Source organism: Falco cherrug, chromosome 10 (assembly GCF_023634085.1).
Source record: "Falco cherrug isolate bFalChe1 chromosome 10, bFalChe1.pri, whole genome shotgun sequence".
NCBI lineage: Eukaryota > Metazoa > Chordata > Aves > Falconiformes > Falconidae > Falco > Falco cherrug.
The window spans coordinates 18,828,153-18,846,841 of NC_073706.1; the positions used below are offsets into that span (position 1 = coordinate 18,828,153).

The 18,689-nt window shown below is 61.4% G+C and overlaps 3 protein-coding genes across 8 annotated transcripts in view; 1 reads left to right on the forward strand and 2 right to left on the reverse strand.

Annotated features, from left to right (window-relative positions):
• Window positions 1–74: 74 nt before the first annotated feature.
• On the reverse strand, window positions 75–3,861 carry MAX (MYC associated factor X). 2 transcript variants are annotated; one of them, XM_055721887.1, is made up of 5 exons: window positions 3,727–3,861; window positions 3,509–3,535; window positions 1,927–2,034; window positions 1,145–1,274; window positions 75–1,066 (listed from the first exon to the last, which is right to left on the reverse strand). In XM_055721887.1, exons 1-5 carry the CDS (start codon window positions 3,760–3,762, stop codon window positions 879–881), a joined length of 489 nt encoding a protein of 162 aa, XP_055577862.1. In that variant the 5' UTR covers window positions 3,763–3,861; the 3' UTR covers window positions 75–878. The 2 variants fall into 2 exon arrangements, with proteins under 2 accessions (XP_055577862.1, XP_055577863.1); XM_055721888.1 differs by having other exon boundaries at window positions 1,145–1,268; window positions 3,727–3,859.
• A 228-nt stretch (window positions 3,862–4,089) lies between these two features.
• On the reverse strand, window positions 4,090–7,711 carry UNC93B1 (unc-93 homolog B1, TLR signaling regulator). Its single transcript, XM_055721849.1, has 11 exons — window positions 7,289–7,711; window positions 7,073–7,214; window positions 6,836–6,989; window positions 6,601–6,762; window positions 6,404–6,533; window positions 6,224–6,317; window positions 6,005–6,129; window positions 5,754–5,936; window positions 5,397–5,670; window positions 5,034–5,152; window positions 4,090–4,911 (listed from the first exon to the last, which is right to left on the reverse strand). The coding sequence occupies exons 1-11, from the start codon at window positions 7,673–7,675 to the stop codon at window positions 4,636–4,638; spliced, it is 2,046 nt and encodes a 681-aa protein (XP_055577824.1). The 5' UTR covers window positions 7,676–7,711; the 3' UTR covers window positions 4,090–4,635.
• A 594-nt stretch (window positions 7,712–8,305) lies between these two features.
• The window catches only part of LOC102058835 (NADH dehydrogenase [ubiquinone] iron-sulfur protein 8, mitochondrial-like), a 28,450-nt gene continuing 18,066 nt past the window's right edge, over window positions 8,306–18,689 (forward strand). The window contains exons 1-10 of one of the 5 annotated variants that reach the window (XM_014279306.3): window positions 8,306–11,077; window positions 11,485–11,647; window positions 14,215–14,325; window positions 14,484–14,604; window positions 14,756–14,841; window positions 15,059–15,140; window positions 15,476–15,862; window positions 15,944–16,110; window positions 16,295–16,394; window positions 17,975–18,617. In XM_014279306.3, the coding sequence (XP_014134781.2) occupies window positions 10,923–11,077; window positions 11,485–11,647; window positions 14,215–14,325; window positions 14,484–14,604; window positions 14,756–14,841; window positions 15,059–15,140; window positions 15,476–15,862; window positions 15,944–16,110; window positions 16,295–16,394; window positions 17,975–18,168 (1,566 nt within the window). In that variant the 5' untranslated portion in view covers window positions 8,306–10,922 and the 3' untranslated portion in view covers window positions 18,169–18,617. Of the gene's footprint in view, window positions 11,078–11,484; window positions 11,648–14,214; window positions 14,326–14,483; window positions 14,651–14,755; window positions 14,842–15,058; window positions 15,141–15,475; window positions 15,863–15,943; window positions 16,111–16,294; window positions 16,395–17,974; window positions 18,618–18,689 lie in introns of those variants that run through there. The other 4 variants (XM_055721843.1, XM_055721841.1, XM_055721842.1 and 1 more) reach the window with 4 other exon arrangements.

An 18,689-nucleotide genomic window follows, 5' to 3' on the forward strand; every position in this document is an offset into this window, starting at 1 on the left:
ACACTGAGCTCGGGCTGCTTCCAGCCCTGGTGCCACCTCCCCTCCTGCCCCAAGAACACGCGGCTACCATGGGGAAGGATAAAAATAAGTTTGGTTGTTTTTTTTATTATTTATAGTCTTATAGTAAAGGGAAGCCTTAACTTGCAAGACAACTCTGGGCAGTATGTACAACATACCTTAGATCCATGGAATGAATGGCATCAAAAGGGGGACAGGGTCACCTACGGGGCAGGGACGGGACACTAGAGTTCAGAAAATGCCACGGAGGTGGGAAGGGGCCGAGGGAGGCATGGGGGGTGAGGGAGGGAAAGAGGAGGGGGCAGGACGCACACGCAGACCACCAGCCCAGCCCCCCGGCTCCGTGCTGTGAAGAGAGGGGTGTGGGCACTGGCCCCCCGGCTCTCGCAGGTGCTGGGGGCAGGTGGAATTGCACACGCAGAAAATAAATAGCGAGACCCCCAGCGCTTGCCGGGGGGGTGGAGGGGAGGGGGCAGGCACAGCTCCCCTGTGGGGCCTGGCCTTTTTGGGGGGGCTGCCCGGCTCCTGCGCAGCCTCACCCTTCAGCTCTGGACTGCTGTGGTCCCCAGGTATAAATAGAAATGCTCATATAAAATCAGAAGGGAGAGGACAGAGGAGCTTGCTAGGTGTGGGAGGGCACTGGGGACATCTCACGGCCCCCAGATCCCCCCCATGTCTGTTGGGTGGGCGCTGCGAGGCCCTGCCTGGCCGGCTCCCCCCAGGGCCGCGGTGGTTGGAGTGGGGAAAGGGCCGGGGAAGGCTGGGAAGCTGCAGTCCGAGAGCCTCTACGAGAGAAGGGAGAGAGTCCTTACGCAGCCGGCGGGCGGGCAGCCGACAGCAGCAGGGGGCTGTGGGGGGGCCTAACTGGCCTCCATGCGCAGCTTCTTCCTGCTCTGTGGCTCGTCGGGCTCCGAATCGGAGCTGGAGTCGGAACCGCCATCGAAGGCGGAGATGGTGCTGCCCTTGGGGTTGGTGTAGAGGCTGTTGTCTGTCGAGGGGTAGTTGGCCTGCAGCTGGGCACTTGACCGGGCCTTCTCCAGTGCACGCACTGCAAGGCAGGGCCACCACGTCACCTCCAGCATGCCCATCTGTCCCCACCCCTGGCTCCTGCAGAACCCCTGCTCACCTTGCTGCTCCAGGAGAGCGTTCTGCCGCTTGAGGTCATCGATGTCCTGCTGGTGCGTGTGGTTTTTCCGGCGCATGTACTGGATGTACTCTGTGGCTTTGTCCAGGATTTGGGCCCGGGATGCCTGTTGCAATAGTGGGAAAAGACAGAGGCAAGATAAAGTCCTAGCCCTGGGGGAACCAGTGGGATTTCAGCTGCCCTGTCCCACCCACAGCGCAGCAGAAAGGATTTTGCCGTTATTCTGACATGCCTATGTCACCAGGTGATCCAAAGCCCAGCTCTTGTCCCCACCGGGGACCCCCATGGCAGGGCAGATCCTTGCTAGCACTGGGAAGGGTCACTTCTGAACACCACTGATGGTGCTCAGCTTGGGTCGCGAGCTGGCCCTAGCCAAAACGCGTCCTGCAGCAGCATCCCAGAATGAGAAGCCACCGCTGTGCACCAACAGCCCCACCACAGCCTGCGCAGCTGCCAAGGAAAGTGCCGCTACCCCCGGTGGGCAGAGCCGCCCCACGGCTGTGCCAGGAAGATTCAGCCACACCGGGTGGATTTGCCCCCTTTGTCTTCCCCAGAAAACCCCAGGTGGTAGCAAAGGCTGGGTGTGTGCATGACCTGCCCTCAGGAATGCCAGCTGGCAGGCCCCGTGGGTGAGGAACCGCAGCTCAGCCTTGCTGCTGTGGCTTCCCATCACCGTTGTGGAAATCTCCGTCCAGCCTCAGTGCCGCGGGCCGGGACCCCGGGCAGGCGCATGGCCAGGCTGCCAGCACGCTCCATAAACTCACCTTCTCTCCTTGGAGGGAGGGGACGGAGTCCCGCAGGCTGTGGAAGCTGTCCTTGATGTGGTCCCTGCGCTTGCGCTCCAGCGCGTTGTGATGAGCCCGTTTGTCGGCCTGAGAAGGAAGGGAGAGGGGAGCCTGAGGGGGTGGCACTGTGGGGGAAACCACGACCTGCTCCCCTCTCCCCAGGTGCTGCGGGACAGCCTGCTGAGTCCCAGGAGTGAGTGTGAAAAGCCTCATTGCGTTTCAGCAGCTGCCCCGCTTTGCCTGACAGAGAAGCCAGGGCAGGAGGAGCCAGGCTGCTGACTTTCACCCCAAAACCCCGTGCTGGCAGCTTGGGATGAGGGGCTTGGAGCCGGTGCAGGAGCTTGGCCGAAGCCCCGACTCCCCTTGGCTGGGCGGTGCAGCAGCCGCGACGCCTCCTGCTCCCATCGCAGCGGCAGCTGAGGGCGTGGGAAGGAGGTGGCTCCCGTTGCTTTCGGTTTCTCCCGGCCCTGTCGGAGCCCGCAGGCAGCTTCCTGCTGCTGAGGCAGCCATGCGCCCCACTGGGGGGGCAGAGCTGGGGCAGCAGGGGGGCCTAGCACAGCCTCAAGGGCCAAGAGCAGTTCACAGCACTCTGTCCTGCACCCCCTGCGAGATGGGCTCCCCATCTGACCTCTGCTGACACAACCCCATGGCTTCCCCCCAAAAGCACCACTCTATGTGTCATACTCCCCCCCGCCCCCATATACCCCCAAGATCTGCCCTCACATCCCCCCCTCCCAGAGACAGCCCCTCCGGAGTGCCAGCTCCCCAGATGCCCCCAAAAGCCATAACCCCCATGTCTCCTCTCCCAAAAGAGCCCCAGGCCCACATGTACCCCCCCCCCGAAGACAGACACCCCCACTCTGCCCCCAAAAGCCACAGCTCCACAATCCCTCTCTCCTGAAGAGCCCCCACCCCACAGACACCCCCCCAAACACGCACCCCTCAAGAAACACAAGCCCTGTATGTAACACCCCAAACCCATGTCCTTCCCCAAGACCCCCAGCCCCCCAGGTGTGTGTCCCCCAACCCCGCCCCACAGACCTCTGTCCCCCCACCCTCAGAAGACCCCTGACCCCACAGGTGTGTCACCCCATGAAGACCCCCCACCTCACAGGTGTCCCCCTCCGGAAGACCCCCGACCCTGCAAGTGACCCCCCTCTCCAACACCCCCCAGCCCCAAAGGTGTGTGTCCCCCAACACCTGCAGTCCTGCCCCAGTGCAGTCCCTCCCCCAGAAGACCTCCCAGCTCCACAGGTGCCCCCCCTGCCAGAAGCCCCCAAGGCCCCACAGGTGTGTCCCCCCGAAGACCCCCAGCTGCCCCCCCCCAGCGCCCGCCAGGTGTCCCCCCCAGAAGCTCCCCAGGCCCACAGGTTTCCCCCCCAGAAGACCCCCACTCCCACAGGTGTACCTCCCATGCCCCCCAGCCGTCCCCCTCCCACCCCCAGGACGCCACCAAGCACACGTGCCTCCCCCCCCAGCCCCCCCCGCCCCCCGCGCAGGCGCACTTGCCCCCCGCCCCCCCCCCCACGTGCTCCCGGTCCCGGGGGCGGCAGCCACATACCGCGGACTGAAACCTCGGCTGCTCTTCCTGAGGGGCGCGGGCCAGCGAGGAGGAAGCAGAGGAGGAAGAGGAAGGGGGGGGGGGGCGGGAAACGGGGCCGCGGTGGGGGGGAAGGAGAGAGAGAAACCAACAGTTACCCCCCGCTACCCCTTCCCCGGCGCTGCGGGCACCGGAGGGGAGCGGCGGGGAGGATGTCCCGGTGTGGGGGCCCGACTCACGTCGCTCTCCACCTCGATGTCATCGTTGTCGCTCATCGCTCCCGGCCGGGTGAGCCGCGGGCCGCGCCGCCACAACAACAGCGCGCAGCGCGCATGCGCCGCCGCCGCCACACGTGACCTCTCACCCCCCCGCTCCCCGCCGCGCCGCGGGGCACTCTGGGTGCGGGAGTCCGCCTGGGGAGGCGGGGCTATTAAAACTCCCGGTCTGGGGACTACAGCTCCTGGCGTGCACCGCGGTGGAGCGCAGTGCATGCCGGGAGCTGTAGTCCTCGGGCTGGGGGAGCGCGGGTGCCTGTTGCCCCTTATGGAGGGCGGTGGCGCCGCGACGACGCGAAGGCGGAGGACGGTGGCAGTAAGCACGGAGGCGGTGGGTGGAAGAGCTTTTATTGAGCCGTAGAGGAGCATAAGGGGGCGCGGGCTGGCGTAGGGGTGGCACTTTAGGGGGCGGTGGGGGGCTGCTGACCTGGCCTGAGGGGCTGTGAGTCTGGCCTGGGTTGAGGGGGGGCGCGGGCCTGGCCTGAAGGACTGTGGTCTTGGTTTGGGGGGGGGCTGTGGGCTTAGTCTGGGGGGCTGTAGGCCTGGCCTGAGGGGTGGTGGACCTGCTTGAGGGGCTGCAGGCTTGGTCTGGCCTGGGGCCGCTGTGAGCCTGGCCTGAGGGGCTGCAGATCTGGTTAAGGGAGTCCGTGGGACTGGCTTGTGGGGCTGTAGGCCTGCCTGAGGAGGGTCTGGTGGGCCTGGCCTGGGGTGGGCTGCAGGCTTGGCAAGGGTGTCTGCGGGCCTGGCTTGGGAGGGCTGTGGAAGTTTGAGCCTGCTCGGGGGTTTGGGCAGCTCCAGGGGGGCTGTGGACTCCCTGCTCAGGTTCAGAGACCAGGAGGGGTGACCACCGTGGTGGGGCAGGGCAGGCTGTCTCTAACCCAGCTGGTCCTCATCATCTCTTGGCAGCTCGTCCGCATTGGTGGCCTCTGCTGGGTGCCTGTCATTGTCATCATTGCTGCTGCCGCCATCACCCTCTGAGCCAGTCTCGTCTGAGTTGTCCTCCTCCAAGTAGCGGTAGCCATGCATCTTGTGGCGTGGGCGGGGGATGCGGGGCAGCCGGTACGCCATGTGCTGTGCCAGCTTGTGCTCCATCCAGAGGTAGGCCCCCACTGCCACCACAAGCGCCAGCAGCATGATGGAGAGCTTGGCCTGCAGGAGGGCAAAGCGGGAGAGTGGCGTGACATTGCATTCCCTGAGCCTGGCAGGCTCTGGAGGTGATGGAGCCAGCAGGGGGGCACTGTGGGGATGACTGCCTGCCTGGCCACGCTTACCTTCATAGGCAGCCCTGACCACAGGTAGACAGTGAAGATTGCCAGGGCCTGCCACCAGTGGTAGATGGTAAAGACAAAGTCTTGGCGCTCCTTGTCAGTGTACAGCATGCCCAGGAGGACTGCGCCAGAGGAGACTGGTTGTCAGCATCCCCCTCTTGTGCCGGTGTCCCCTTTTGGGACACTGTTAGCAGGACCCAGCCACAGCGGGTCTGTCCTGCTCCTTGTCAGCAGGTCCAAGGAGCTGGGGACCACCCAGGTCGCAGTGCCCAGGAACATGAGGAGAGGATACATTGGAAAGCTGGGGACAGCCTGGCTGTGCCAGGGGACAAGAGAGGCTGTGCTGGGGACCTTCCCGGTACTCACTGCTAATGCTGGTCTTGTTGAGGGCACTTCCTGTGCCCCAGAGCACGGCTATGGTGTAGAGCAGAGGTGCCTGGACCACATGCCGGGGCTCAGGTGCCCAGAAGAAAAGAGTCACCAGGAGGGCGGCGTGGATGAGTATTCCAGCTAGCAGTGGGATATGCCGCCGCAGGCGCAGCATGGAGAGGGCCAGGCTGGAGCACGCCGAGGCAGAGAAGCCGTAGGCCATGAGGAGGTACGCCAGCTTCTCCAGCCCCAGGGTACATACACCATAGTTCTGCAGCAAGCACAGGCTCAGTGTTGCTTGGCCAGGCTGTCCCTGCTCTGTCACACCCCCCCCACCCTGTCCCTGGGCCCTACCAGGGAGAAGCCAGTGCAGACGAAGAGCACCTCGAAGCCGCTGTAGATGAACAAGGGGAAGAGGTGGCGCAGGCGGTAGTCCCGCATATGCTTGAAAGGCAGCTGGAAGATGTTTCCCCAGCCGATGCTACGCAGGTCGATCTCCTCCGTGGGCCGATACGCCGAGCCACAGAGCACCAGGACCTGCCGAGTGGCTGTGGGTGAGGCACTGCCGGCATCCAGGCCCATCCCCTGCCCGCCGCAGCACTCACCACCAGCATGGCGAGGAAGGCAGCTGCCATCAAAGCGCTCTCCACGATGATGAGGTTGACGCTGCGGGGCAGGCTCTGCAGCACCGTCTTGTTGAAGCCAGGCAGTGTGCCATGGCTCAGGGTCCCTGCCGGGGGGGGGGGGGGGGGGCACATGCCATGGCTCAGCCCCAACCAGGGGGTTCCCCACACCACCTTGCTATGCTGTGTCCATGTACTTACCACAGTGCTTGACCCCGAAGAGCGTGTGGTTCAGCTGGTAGAGGTAGTTGTTGAGGAAGAAGAGCATGGGCATCTGAGCACAGACGAAGCTCAGCTGCAAGACATATAGCAGGGGATGCTCAGCACCAGGCTGCCTGGAGCAGCCCCCTGCCCATGCCATGCACCCCACCCAGTGCTCACATGGAAGCAGGCGTAGAAGATGGTCTGGAAGATGATGATGTAGGTATTGCAGGCTCCTCGTGGTGCCTGCTGCTGCTCCTGCACATGTTCCTCCTTGTAGTTGACGTACTCATAGTACTTCTGGGCCATCCTGCATGGCACGGTGGGTAAGCTCGTGCCCCCCAGCCCCCCTGTCATGTCCCCCCTCCGCTGCCTACCGTGTGATGTAGTTGCCCATGGAGGCCCAGAGGGGTACGATGGCCACCCCGATGGCCACAGCAGAGGGCACCAGTGTGTAGTAGCGCTCCCAGTAGTTGCTGGAGACGAAGAGGGCGTAGATGCCCACTGCCAGGAACATGGCCCACTTGGTGCCAAAAAACCTGCCACGGCGAGGAGGAAGAAGCGTCAGTGCCCATGCCGGCATGCTGGCGGGGAGCACAGGCAGTACCATACCTGATGAGGATGGGCGTGTAGAGCAGCGCTGCGACAGGGGTGATGTTGATGCCCATCAGCACCTTGCGGTCAATATCCTCCAATTCTATGTTGCTGTACTTCACCTCCCGATAGGTCTCATCATAATGCAGGATCAGCTGCATCTGCAGCAGGCCTGGGGGGGTCCAGTGGCTGTCACCCCTGCCCTGAGCCCCCCACACCACAGCAGGGTGTCCCTGGGAAGGGGCAGGGCCATACCCAGGTAGACGCCGTAGGTGAGCATGCCAGCCAGGCTGGCGGCCAGCACGTTCTTGACAACACCGAGGCGCTTGCGGCGGAAGTACTTCTGCTCCTCCTCCTCCTCGTTGTAGTCGGGGTGAGTGCTCACAAAATCGTCCAGCTGCGGGTGACCCCAGCTGTCAGCTCTGGGGATGGCCACCAGCCCAGTCCCCCCGGGTGCCTCCCCAGCCTCACCTGTGCCTCAGTGCCCTCAGCACCCAGCCCATTGCCCCCCACTGCTTTGGCCGCATCCTGGTAGTAGGTGGGGTCTTTCTCCATCGCTGCCTCTGGCAGGAGGGGGCCTGGATGGTGTAGGGGTAGGGGGACCCTGTTGGCATCCCCAAGCCTTGCGCCCATGTGTCTTGTACCCCCAGAGCTGCACCCCTGTGCCAGCACCCCCAGACTCTGCACCCATGTGCTTTGCACCCCTATGCCCAGCACCCCCAGACCCCGCACCCATGTATTGCACCCCCAGCACCTTGCACCCATGTGTCCTGCACCCCCAGACCCTGCACCCACGTGCTCTGCACCCCTGTGCCCAGCACCACAACACTGACACCCATGTGCTCCGCACCCCCGCATTCAGCGCTCCCAGATGTGCACCCCCAGCCCCTGCACCCATGTGTTTTGCACCCCTGTGCCCAGCACCCCCAGGCCCTGCACACATGTGCTTTGCACCCCGGCACCCCCGGACCGCGCTCCCCTGTACCCGGGGCCAGAGCCTCGGGGCGGAGCGGCCGCCGCTTCCTCTTTCGGACGGGGCGGGCGGGACAGGGGCGTTTAAAGGAGCCGCTCCCGCACCCCCGGGTCCCGCATCCCCGGGTCCCGCACCCCCGGGTCCCGCACCCCCGGGTCCCGCACTCGGCCCGCCTGTGCTGCCGCCGCCTCCGGTCCGCACCCCCGGAGCCCCTCACCTGCACCCGTCCTCGGTATACTGCTCCACCCCACCCCCAGACCCATCACACCCCAATCTGCACCCTGCACAGCACCCAGACCCCCCTTGCACAGCACCCATTGCATCCCCCCAGCACCCTGTCCCCCAGCACAGCACCCGTTGCATCCCCCCACCCCAGCACAGCACCCATTGCATCCCTGCCTTGCACAGCACCCACCCCAACCCACACAGCGTCTGTTCCGCCCCCTGCACAGCACCCCGCTTCTCAGCACCCCTGTACCCCCCACAGCTCCCCCTCACTCCCACCAGGCCCTGGTGTGGGTGCTGCCTGCTTGGGGTGGCTGGTGGCACTGGGTGCCTGCTCTGCTGCTCTCGCTTCCCCTTCCCGGCCTGGGTGATGTGGCAGGGTGCTCAGTTGGGGGACATCCCGGTTTGGGGGTGCAGGGCTGGTTTGGGGGGTGGTGGGGCACATGCCTGTCCTTGTGTCACCCAAAACCCAGGGCTGGGAGGGTGCTCAGGCACGTGGCGATGCTGGGGTGCCTATGGCTGTGCAGTGCCGGTGCTCCAGGGCAGGGTGGGGAGGGTGAAATCTCCCTCACAGGGAGCCAGGGCAGGATCCGGCCCAGCCGGTAGTGGGGGATTCTTGAGATGTGGTGGAGGATCAGCCAGTACCACGTGGGGAGGGTGCTGTGGCCATGGCTTCTGTGGGACGCGGGACAGCCCCAGGAAGGGCCACAGTAGTGCAGGATGCAGCCCCAGGGGCTGCTGGGGAACAGCACCCATCTTGACGCCCCCTTGCCCTGGGCAAGGGTGAGAGGAGCCACGCCGGGGTGCCAGGGGGCAAGGGCCCTTCCCAGGGGTGCAGGTCCATGGCCCCAAACCTGAGTGATGGGAGGAGCGAGGCAGGCTGGGGGTGCAGCCCCCCTAGTGTGTGTCCCCCCCTGGGGCTGATTTGGGTCCCCAGCACCATGCAACCCCCAGGTCTGATGGAGAGCAGTGCCCTGGTTTTCTGCATCCTCAGAAAACTGTGCAGAGCATCTCTTGCCCAGGCATGTCCCACCTTAGGATGGGGGACCCTGGTACCCCCCATGAGGCCATTTTGGGTCCCTAGTGGGTCTCTCCAGCGGATGTGTGGCATCTTCTGGGGAGGCAGGGGGTGCTTGGGGGATAGCTGTGCCCTCCAAAAGCCAAGGCTGGCTCCTAGGGCTGCCCTGGGCATCATGGCCAAGCTCATGGTGCCAATCTGGGCTACCAGCAGCGGGGATCCATTCTGCCTTCCCTGGAGAGCTGCTGCGGTCCCTGGGGAGTGTGGCCGTGTGGGCTGAGCCGGGATGTGGTGGCGGGGTGTGTGGGACAGGGCTGCTGCCCTTCCTGTTTACGAAGCGGGGTAATTAGTCCCTGGTGGAGGAGCGGGTATGTGGGGAGCTGGCCGAGGGGAGGTGAAGGTTGCGGTGCTGGGCAGGAGGAACCAGTGCCATCAGGCATGGCTGGACACAGGGTGAGCTGAGGGCTCAACCAGCTGGCACTGGGGTCGGAGTGGGCAGACAGGGGACCCGTGGGGTCCATTGGCATGTCTGTGGGGTCCCCATGGGTCAAAGTGGTCCCAAAGATCATGATGACGGGTTTCTTTGGGGTCCCCCTGGGTCAGGGTGGTCCCAAAGATCAGGATTATGGGTGTCTATGGAGTCCCCGTGGGTCAGGGTGGTTCCAAGAAGCAGGTTGATGGGTGTCAGTGGGGTCCCTGTGGGTCAGGGTGGTCCCAGGGGAGCAGGGTGAGGGGTATCTATTGGTCATGGTACCCTTAGGAATCAGCATGATGGGTGTCTGTGGTGGCACTGGGGGGCAGGGTGGCCCAGGGGGACAGGACAATGGGTGTCTCTGGGGTTCCCGTGGGTCAGGGTAGCCCAGAAGAGCAAGATGAGGTGTCTGTGGGGTCCCTGTGGGTCACGGTTCGTGGCACTGGTTAGGTGGCCACAGCAGTTTCCCAGTGCCACTGTCCCATGTGGGAGGTCCCATCCCATCCTGTCCCAGGCCTTGGCCCCACTGCCAGCCCCACAGAGGCGGGGCACAGTCCTGCCCGCCCCTGGCCATGGGGCCTGGCCACCAGCCCCACAGCATTTAGGAGGGGCACTCTGAGCCTCAGCAGTGCCAGCCTGACCTCACTTACCTCTCGCCACCACTCAGCCCCCCAGGTAGGCACCTTGGGGCCCCAGGGACTGGACCCCCCTTTGTGGCACTCAGCTGGCCCCATGCAGGTGGAGGCTGTGGGGCACTGGGCACCCCACTGGGTGGGTTCCCTCAAGGAAGAGTGGGTGCATTTGGCATGGAGAAGGGCCAGGGAGGTGGGGAAAGATGTGGGGCTGTGTCTCTGTGCCGCAGCTCTGGGGGTGTCTTTGTGTGCTGGTGGAGTGATGCTGTGCCCGAAGGTACTGCTGCAGCTCACACAGCCCCGCACCAGGGTCCCTGGGATCCCCCTGGGTCAGCCTGGGGTGCTGCCCCGCACCAGGGTCCCTGGGATCCCCATGGGTCAGCCCGGGGTGCTGCCCCACACCAGGGTCCCTGAGGTCCCTGCGAGGTGACCCTGTGTCAGCAGGGCAGCCCAGGCAGGTCCATGGCCAGAGGCTGGCGGTGATCCCGGAGTTCAGGAAGGGCCCGGGAATCCCAGGCATCCCCCGCCGGGTGCACCGGGGCCTCTGGCAGCCGCGCCGGGCTGAGTCAGCCGGTGGCCAGCACAGCCCTGAGCACCCAACCACCCTTCAGAGGTGCCGCGGGGTGCCTCGGCCAGCTCGGGGCGTGGGTGTCTCGCTGCGGCGTGACTCTTGGGATTGAGCCAGCATCTCTGGCGCTTCCAGCTGCAGCGTAACCCACTCCGTGTCTCTCCCCAGGGCCACCACACTCTCCGTGGAGACCAGCAGCTCATTCCCACAGCCTGGCATGCACCAGCCCCTCGAGCCCCCTGGGCCGCAGCCCCTGGGCTACGGCAAGTGCAGCCCGGTGGGCAGCGATGCCGGGAAAGCTGCTGGGTGCAGTGCAGGCAGCGAGGCCAGCGGAGGCATCGGGAAGGGGCCAGTGATCTGCAGTGCCATATGGTGAGAGCGAGGGGACAGGGGCAGAAGGGAGACAGGGTGCTTGGGGTGAGGTGGGCAGCAGGTGCTGTGGCAGCGCTGGGGTGATGGTGTCCCTGGGTTAGTGCTGATGAGGGATGCTGGGGGACAAGTTTGGGGTCCTTGGGCCACGACACCCCAGCATGGCTCAAGGGAGGAAACAAAAGGACTGCTGGGAACGGTGCTGTGCAGGGGGCACAAGGAGCCCTTGTTCCCTGCAGCAAGGGAAAGACTCAGGCGCGTGGAGTCCCTGTCCTCTCCCCAGGGACTCTGGTTTGATGCTGGGCTGGAATGATGCGGAGCTGGCATGACGTGGAGCTCCTCTCCATCCTCACTGGGAGCATGAGAGCTCTGACATGGCTAGGGTCTCACTGACATCCCTGTCCCCACAGCGGGAACCCCTACGCGGGGCTGGTGAGCCACCTGCGGGCAGCCTGGCTCTCGGGGAAGACACGGCCCTTGGAGTACCGCATGGCCCAGCTGGAAGCCCTGGGACGCTTCTTGGATGAGAAGAAGCAGGACATCCTGGATGCCACCGCCTTGGACATGGGCAAGGTGAGAGAGAATGGATGGGTGCTGGCCACCAGGGTCACATCTCTGGGGCCTTTCATACCCTCTTGTCTGGGTCTTGCATCCTCCTGGGTGCAGGCGTGGGGCTCTGGGCATGGGGGTCCCCTCATCAGGGTCCTGCATCCCCCTTGATGTGCTCCACGGCTGGTGTGGTGTACCTGTAGGTACTGCGTCCCTGCAGAGCTCTTTGTAGCCAGGGTTAGCTGGAGGATGTGTAGGGACTGTGCTGCTAGGCAGGCTCGATGCTGCTAACCCCATCCCCGGTGCACTTAACTGGCCAAAGGCCCTGTTGGGCGCTGCCAGGTGGGACCCTCAGCATTGCTGAGCTTCACCCTCTGCATCTGCCCCATGCATCGAGTCCCGGGTGGCTTCATGTGACCTCCACAGAGGGTATTGTCCTGGGGTGCTTCTTGCCAGCCTGGTTGCACCTGAGATTACTGGCGTTGTGCAAGGTGCTGGCATTGCACATTCCTCCCAGGGCTGCTGGCCTCACAGGGACTGGTTTTGCTGGCATGGCACTGAGCCAGTGGCACAGGCAGGGACCTGGATGTGGCTCTGGTTATTGTGGCACAGTGGGAGCTCCCAGATGGTCTGCTGAGGAAGCGGGAGCATTCCTGATGTGCTGTGTCTAGCAGTCTCAGCTCACCACTTCTCTGTCTAGCTGCTTCAGGACCCTTTTCTCCTGGTTTTTCTTACCCTGATGTGTTGCAGCCCAACAGACCACTGCACGCTTTGCTCACGCAGCATTAGGAAACATTTTCAGAGGGATAGCTTGACCTGACGCAGCATAACTGGTCTTGTCTGGTAGTGGTAGCACTCAGACCCGAAGGATTAGTGTCTGTGGGTGCATCAGCACAGCAGCCTGTGCTCTCAGACATGACTTTCAACATCCTGACATCTCTCAAGGCTTGTAATTGCCTTGTTTGTTTGAGGTGAGGGCCTTCTCCTTCAGTCAGGGATTGATAGGCATCAGTGCTCGAAGTGCGTCCTTCATCTCTCCTAATTGTATGTAATTAGAGCCAGTTGTCTTGTAATATACTTGTTATGCAGTCAGGTCTTCATAGTTAGAGGGACAGTTCATCTGGTCTTACGTATCTGGGGTGGGTACCTCACCACCAGGGGTGCCAGTTACTCTCCACTGATGACTGAAGGTGCTTGGATGACCTCAGTCTTAATGTCCCATCTTATAACCTTCGTGCCCCATCAAAACCCTTGATAGCCCATCTTCACCAGCAGTTTCTTCATCCTCCTAGTGATGCAACTGTCAGCTCAGGCTGAGAGCAACCCCGTTGCTTCACCGCATGTCTGATGTGCCTGCTGAGCCCTCGTGTCTAGGAGCAGCTTGGCCTCCTGGCAGCAGCATGTGTCCAGGCCCTTGAGTGGTGTCAGGGACCTCAGGGTCCCTTGAGTTGGGGCTTGGTGGTGGAGCATGAGAGGTTGCTGCCTGGGAGTCAGCAACCAAACTTTCCAACCCCAAAGTGGTGTGTTGCTGCAGCGATGAGAAGGCTCCCACCCAGGGATGCTTTGGGGTTGGAGTCCAGAGGACGTTGTGGTGGAGGGTGTCAGACAGCTGCGTCCACTGCACTTTGCAAACATAGATTCATGGCACAGGAGCTTTGCTCCTCCTGCTCTCCAGGGCAATGCAGGGGATTTACTGAGCCTGCTGTTACCTTCTTGTGTCCTTACACTTCTCCTGCAAGAACGGTCCTGAGCTGTGCTTCACAGCTGTAGTTACGGCAGCGGGGAGGACCCACCATGGGCAGGAAATGCCTTGGCAGCTCCTGGATGCCGGCTCTGACGTCCCGCCACTGCTCCCAAGTCACTGTCCATTTAGTCATTGCCTGTTGGGATGGTGTATCTCGGAGAAACCTGCTGGGTTTGTTTAATTCCCTGACCAGGACATCTCACCTGACCTGCCTTTCCCAGCTGCATGCCAGCCGAGTGCAGGAGCTCCAGGAGCTCCAGGGGGTTTCTGCCTGGAATGGGAGTCTGATAGCACTCGGCCAAATTCCATCATGGGGTGTTTAATTAAGTGGTTGCTCTTCTTCGTATTTCTCTTCAAACAAAGCAACATTTTAAGTTCAGCTTTTGTGCATGGGAGGGAGCTCAGGGCTTTGCTTCCAGCTTGTGTGTCCAAGTGGTCAGGACACAAACACACCAGTGCAAGAGCACTGTCCCACCCTGGGCCAGCAGCACAGAGCTGCCTCTGACAGCAATACCAGCTTTTCTGGAGCTCCAGTGACATTGCTCAGTCCCCTCTTGGCTCAGGGCTCTGCTGCCAGGTGAGCATTTCACAGATGCTGAGCTCAGAAAGCTGTTAAATATTGTTGAAGATGTTAAATATTGTTTTTCTTCTCTGCCAAATACCTATTTTCATAAAATTTCAGGGGCTGATATTCCCCAGGGAGGTGATAGGAACTTCTGCTTGATAGATCCTACTTAATAATAGCTTCTCCTGCTCTTCATGGGCAGAAGAGGGGAAGATGTCTCCTGCAGAAGGGAAGGAGATGGGGTCAGTGTTGGGGTGATGGTTATGTGATGTCTGTCCCCAGCCATCCTTTGAGGCTTACTTCACTGAGATCCTCCTCTGCAAGAACAATCTCAATGACACCCTGAACAACCTGTCCCACTGGATGAAGGACGAGTACGTGGACAAGAATCTGGTAAGGCAGAAGCTCTGGGCTGACTTGGGAAGGGAAGAGGGGAGGTGACTTGTCGGTGGTGAGGGGCAGAGCGGGTTGGGGAGGGCAGCACTGCATGCTGGGCTGAGGCTGGACAGGAGGCGACAGAAGCAGCACTGAGGTCATGATCTTTCTTGCAGGTGACACAGCTGGACTCGGCCTTCATCCGCAAGGACCCGTATGGCGTGGTGCTCATCATTGCACCCTGGAACTACCCCATCCACCTCCTCCTGGTGCCCCTCATTGGGGCCATTGCTGCTGGTGAGCCGAACCTCTCCTCTGGCCTGGAGGATCCAGGCAGTGCCAGGTGCTGGCAAGGGGGTCTGCCAGGGGCCTTGTCCCCAGGCTGGGATGCCACAAGGGCTGGCTGTCACCATGTCACTGCTCTGATGTCCTGTCTGTCTCCTCCCAGGTAACTGTGTTGTTGTCAAACCCTCGGAGACATCCAAGAACACAGAGAGGCTTGTTGCTGAAATGCTGACCTGCTACCTGGACAATGTAAGAAGTTCTTCCTGTCCTTGTGCCTGTCCCTGCCCCAGGGCTGTGGTGTTCCCAACCCTGCCCTGCACACGCCAGCACCACTTCATCCCTGGTTTCAGGTGCTGCTGTATGTCCTTCCTCCGCGCTCAGCAGCCCGGGATGCTGTTGGTGGGGATGGGGACACAGTGGCCCAGGCAGGTGCTGACAGCGGGGTACCCTTCATCTTATGTGGCAGGACTGCTTTGCCGTGGTGACCGCGGGTGTGCAGGAGACCACCAGGCTGCTGGAGAACAAGTTTGACTACATCTTCTTCACTGGTACGTCCCGTGGGCCAGAGCAGAGCCCTGCCTGGCTTTTGTGCAGTGAGGGATTCCCTCTGGACACCCCACTGTGAGCTACCCTGCCCATCGGTGTGAGACAGTGGGCAGCCGGCATGCAAACAAGACCCCTTCCTTGCCCTCGGAGAAGGCAGAGCTCATTGCGTTGGGCATCTGGCATCAGGATCTGTTGGAGAATCCAGTATGTGTGTGTCTGAGGGTTTGCTGGGACTTGGTATGTTTCTCCTGGACCTGGCTCCCCACAGTGCCACATCCCAGAGCTGTGCTGTAGCTGGTGGGATCCTCACCATGATGCATCTCTTCCCTGCCCACAGGCAGCCCCTCCGTGGGGAGGATCGTGATGACAGCTGCCGCCAAGCACCTGACGCCAGTAACACTGGAGCTGGGGGGCAAGAACCCCTGCTACGTGTCTGACACCTGCGATGTGCAGAACGTGGCCCGGCGCGTGGCCTGGGGCCGCTTCTTCAATGCGGGGCAGACCTGCATTGCACCCGACTATGTGCTGTGCAGCCTGGAGATGCAGGAGAAGCTGATGCCTGCCCTGCGTGAGGCCATCACTGAATTTTTTGGCTCCAACCCCCGGGAATCCCCCGACTTCGGTCGCATTGTGGGGGACAAGCAGTTCCGCCGCGTCCGGGCGCTGCTGTGCAGCGGGCGTGTGGCCATCGGGGGACAGACGGACGAGAAGGAGCGCTACATCGGTGAGGATGTGGGGCCCGGGGCTTGTGGGACCACCTGTGCCCATGCGCCGGGTAATGTTTTGCCATAACCCTTCTCTGCAGCTCCCACGGTGCTGGCGGACGTGCTGCCCTCTGACCCTGCCATGCAGGAGGAGATCTTTGGGCCCATCCTGCCCATTGTTGTTGTGGCCAACATGGATGAAGCCATCGACTTTATCAATGCACGGCCGCAGCCACTGGCCATCTATGCCTTCTCCTGTGACAGCAAGGTGCGTGTGGTCCATGGACCAGAAAAGAGGTTGAGGGAAATGGGGCAGCAGGGCTTGTGACCACCTTGCTGACAGCCCGGGGCATGTTCTGAAGGGTCTTTGGATGAGTTGGGTCACATTTGACAAATGCTACTTGCAGAGCCAGGGTGGAAGACCCACACACCCTTCTCTGCTTCCCTCCCAGGTGGTGAAACAGGTCCTGGAGCGGACAAGCAGCGGCAGCTTCTGTGGCAACGACACCCTGATGCACGTGACATTGACCTCGCTGCCCTTTGGTGGAATTGGTAAGTCCAAAGCCCCCAAGCTGCCTGCCCTGGCCAACGTGCACTGGGTGTGATCCTGCCCACGGTGCCTGAGCCGTGCTGGCCACGGTGTGGAAGGGTCTCGGGGCAGTTGGGGCACCCAGGCCTGGGTCCCAGGTCCAGGGGGCTTAAAGGTTGGGAGGGAAATCCTTGTGCCCCTGCCAGGACCCCACCAGAGGCCCCTGGCATCACTGTGCGAGGGCTTAGCTCTCAGGCTTTGCAGCTCCGTTTCTGCAGGACGTGTGTGGAGCACTGTGAGGTTTCTTCTCTCCGTGTTTGCCACCCCAAGCACGGTGTTCCCTGTGTACGTGCAAACACTTCATATAGAAGGTAGGGAAATCTGAACTGCTTGATTATTTTCCTGGTATTTCTGAGCAGCATGGGCACCATGAGTGAATTTTGTGCCAGGGTTGGGTTCCAGCCCTGCTCAGGCTTACCTGGGAGCTCCTCAAGTGCTACTGCCTTTGGTCTATCCATCACTCTGCTCCTTGTCTGGGAGCACAACCAACCAACTCGTTGTACTTCCTGGGTAGGTGAGCTTCCTCCTGCAGACAGCGTGGTGCTCAGTAGGAGCCTGTAACATCCCTCAGAAACAGGCTTGTACATTTATTCTGCCTTTTAGGACTAAACAGTAGGAGCAAAACACTTAAAAATGTTTGGAGAACCTGCTTCTGGTAACTTGGAGATCCTCCTTGGCAAAGAGGAGGTTTTGGGTCGCCAAGGGCACCAATAATTGTTTTCTTAGGTGTAAAGTGAAGCCTGCTCAGCCCTGGGCCCTGGTTGTAGCACTGCCCAGGAAAGAGCGTGGGAATCCAGGAACCCTGTGACAATGTTTCCCCCCAGTGCTTTCCCAGTCTCCTGGTCTCTTCCCCAGGATATTCTCTGGGGAAGATAGCTCAGTTTTACGCTGCCCATGCTCAGCATCTTTGTTGGGGGTGGCAGCTGAATCAGACATAATAGGACACCATGACAGCAAATCACAATTAATTCCTCACCTGACTGTGTCTCAGGGAACAATTTTTGGTCGTTCCCATACTGTAACTTATCTTTATGGAAATGATTCAGACAAATTGCCTCAAATTATCAGGTGAAGCCATTTTATAGTAGCCCGGTCAGGTGAAGGGTCTGAAGTCATCGGGGTGAGATGGCATTTGCCAAAGCTTCCACAGCAGCTCGGACATGAAGTCACTCGGCTATTAACCACAATGTGCAACCTCAAGCTTAAACCAGCCACAGGAATCAGGAGAACTGGTGGTGGTGTCAACATGACTCCAATTTTTATGAGCTCTGGGATGAAGCTGACCTTCACAGGGGCTGCGCTGGTGGCTACAAGCCATGGGTCTATATGGTAATGCACCGTAGAGGCTGTAGAGGAAAACTGAGCCAAGGACAAGGCACAGAGAAGGGTGAGATCTCCTCCACTGTGTCCACGTTGCTCAGCAGCGGGAGCATTTGCATGAGAAAAGCCTGTAAAATTTTCCTTGTGTTGACGGTGTGTGGGCAGGTGGAGTGGGCAGGAGCAGAGCCCCAGAACAAGTCTGGACCTGTGCTGTGTGTTGCAGGGAGCAGCGGCTTGGGGATGTACCATGGCAAGTTCACCTTCGACACCTTCACCCACCGCCGCAGCTGCCTGCACCGCAACATGGGCCTGGAGGCCCTCAACAGCCTGCGCTACCCGCCCTACAGCCAGCAGAAGCTGGGGCTGCTGACGGCCACCTTCGAGATCAAGCGCAAGGGCATGTGCACCCTGCTCTGAGGGCTGTCCCGTGCTGCTCACAGACTCGGGGGGGAGAACTCTTGGCTGGGTCACCCTGGGGAGCAAAATCACCCTCCCTGAGGGGCTGACACGCTTCTCCCTCCTTGGCACCAGTCCCCTCTTCCCTTGCCACGTTCTTTGCCTCGCTGCCACACTGACGCACGTCAGATGGTGGGGATGGACATCTCCTGCACCCTTGCTCCTCCCCAGCTGCCTCTGCTCTGGACTGTTTACCAGGACACATCTGAAATGGACAAAAAGTTCTTTTTCTCACCCTGTACTTCTTTTCTCAGCAGAGAAATGGTCCCCGTGAGGCTGAGGACCAGCAGTTAGCCCCGTCTCCCATCAGATGGACCTTTCCTTTGGGATGAACCTCGCTCCCCCTCTCAGTGCTGATTGTTGCTTTTTCCTCCATGTAACCCTGCCTGTAGTAAAGACTTTGCATTGAGCTCTCCTGCCTGGCCTTGCCTCGCGCCTCCATCACCCGGCTTGTGGGGTGCTGGACGGGAATGTGGCAGCTA

Bases quoted from the DNA above. Each gene is read 5' to 3' on its own strand.
- UNC93B1 (XM_055721849.1), bottom strand. From the start codon at position 7,675: ATGCGGGGGTGCGGAGCACATGGGTGTCAGTGTTGTGGTGCTGGGCAC. The intron at 7,215-7,288 runs GTGAGGCTGGGG...GGTCACCCGCAG, and splicing joins CTGAGGGCACTGAGGCACAG to CTGGACGATTTTGTGAGCAC. The intron at 6,130-6,223 runs GTAAGTACATGG...CCCCCCCGGCAG, and splicing joins CTTCGGGGTCAAGCACTGTG to GGACCCTGAGCCATGGCACA.
- MAX (XM_055721887.1), bottom strand. From the start codon at position 3,762: ATGAGCGACAACGATGACATCGAGGTGGAGAGCGAC. The intron at 2,035-3,508 runs GTATGTGGCTGC...CTTCCTTCTCAG, and splicing joins AGCCGAGGTTTCAGTCCGCG to GCCGACAAACGGGCTCATCA. The intron at 1,275-1,926 runs GTGAGTTTATGG...TTCCCACTATTG, and splicing joins CCTCCCTCCAAGGAGAGAAG to CAACAGGCATCCCGGGCCCA.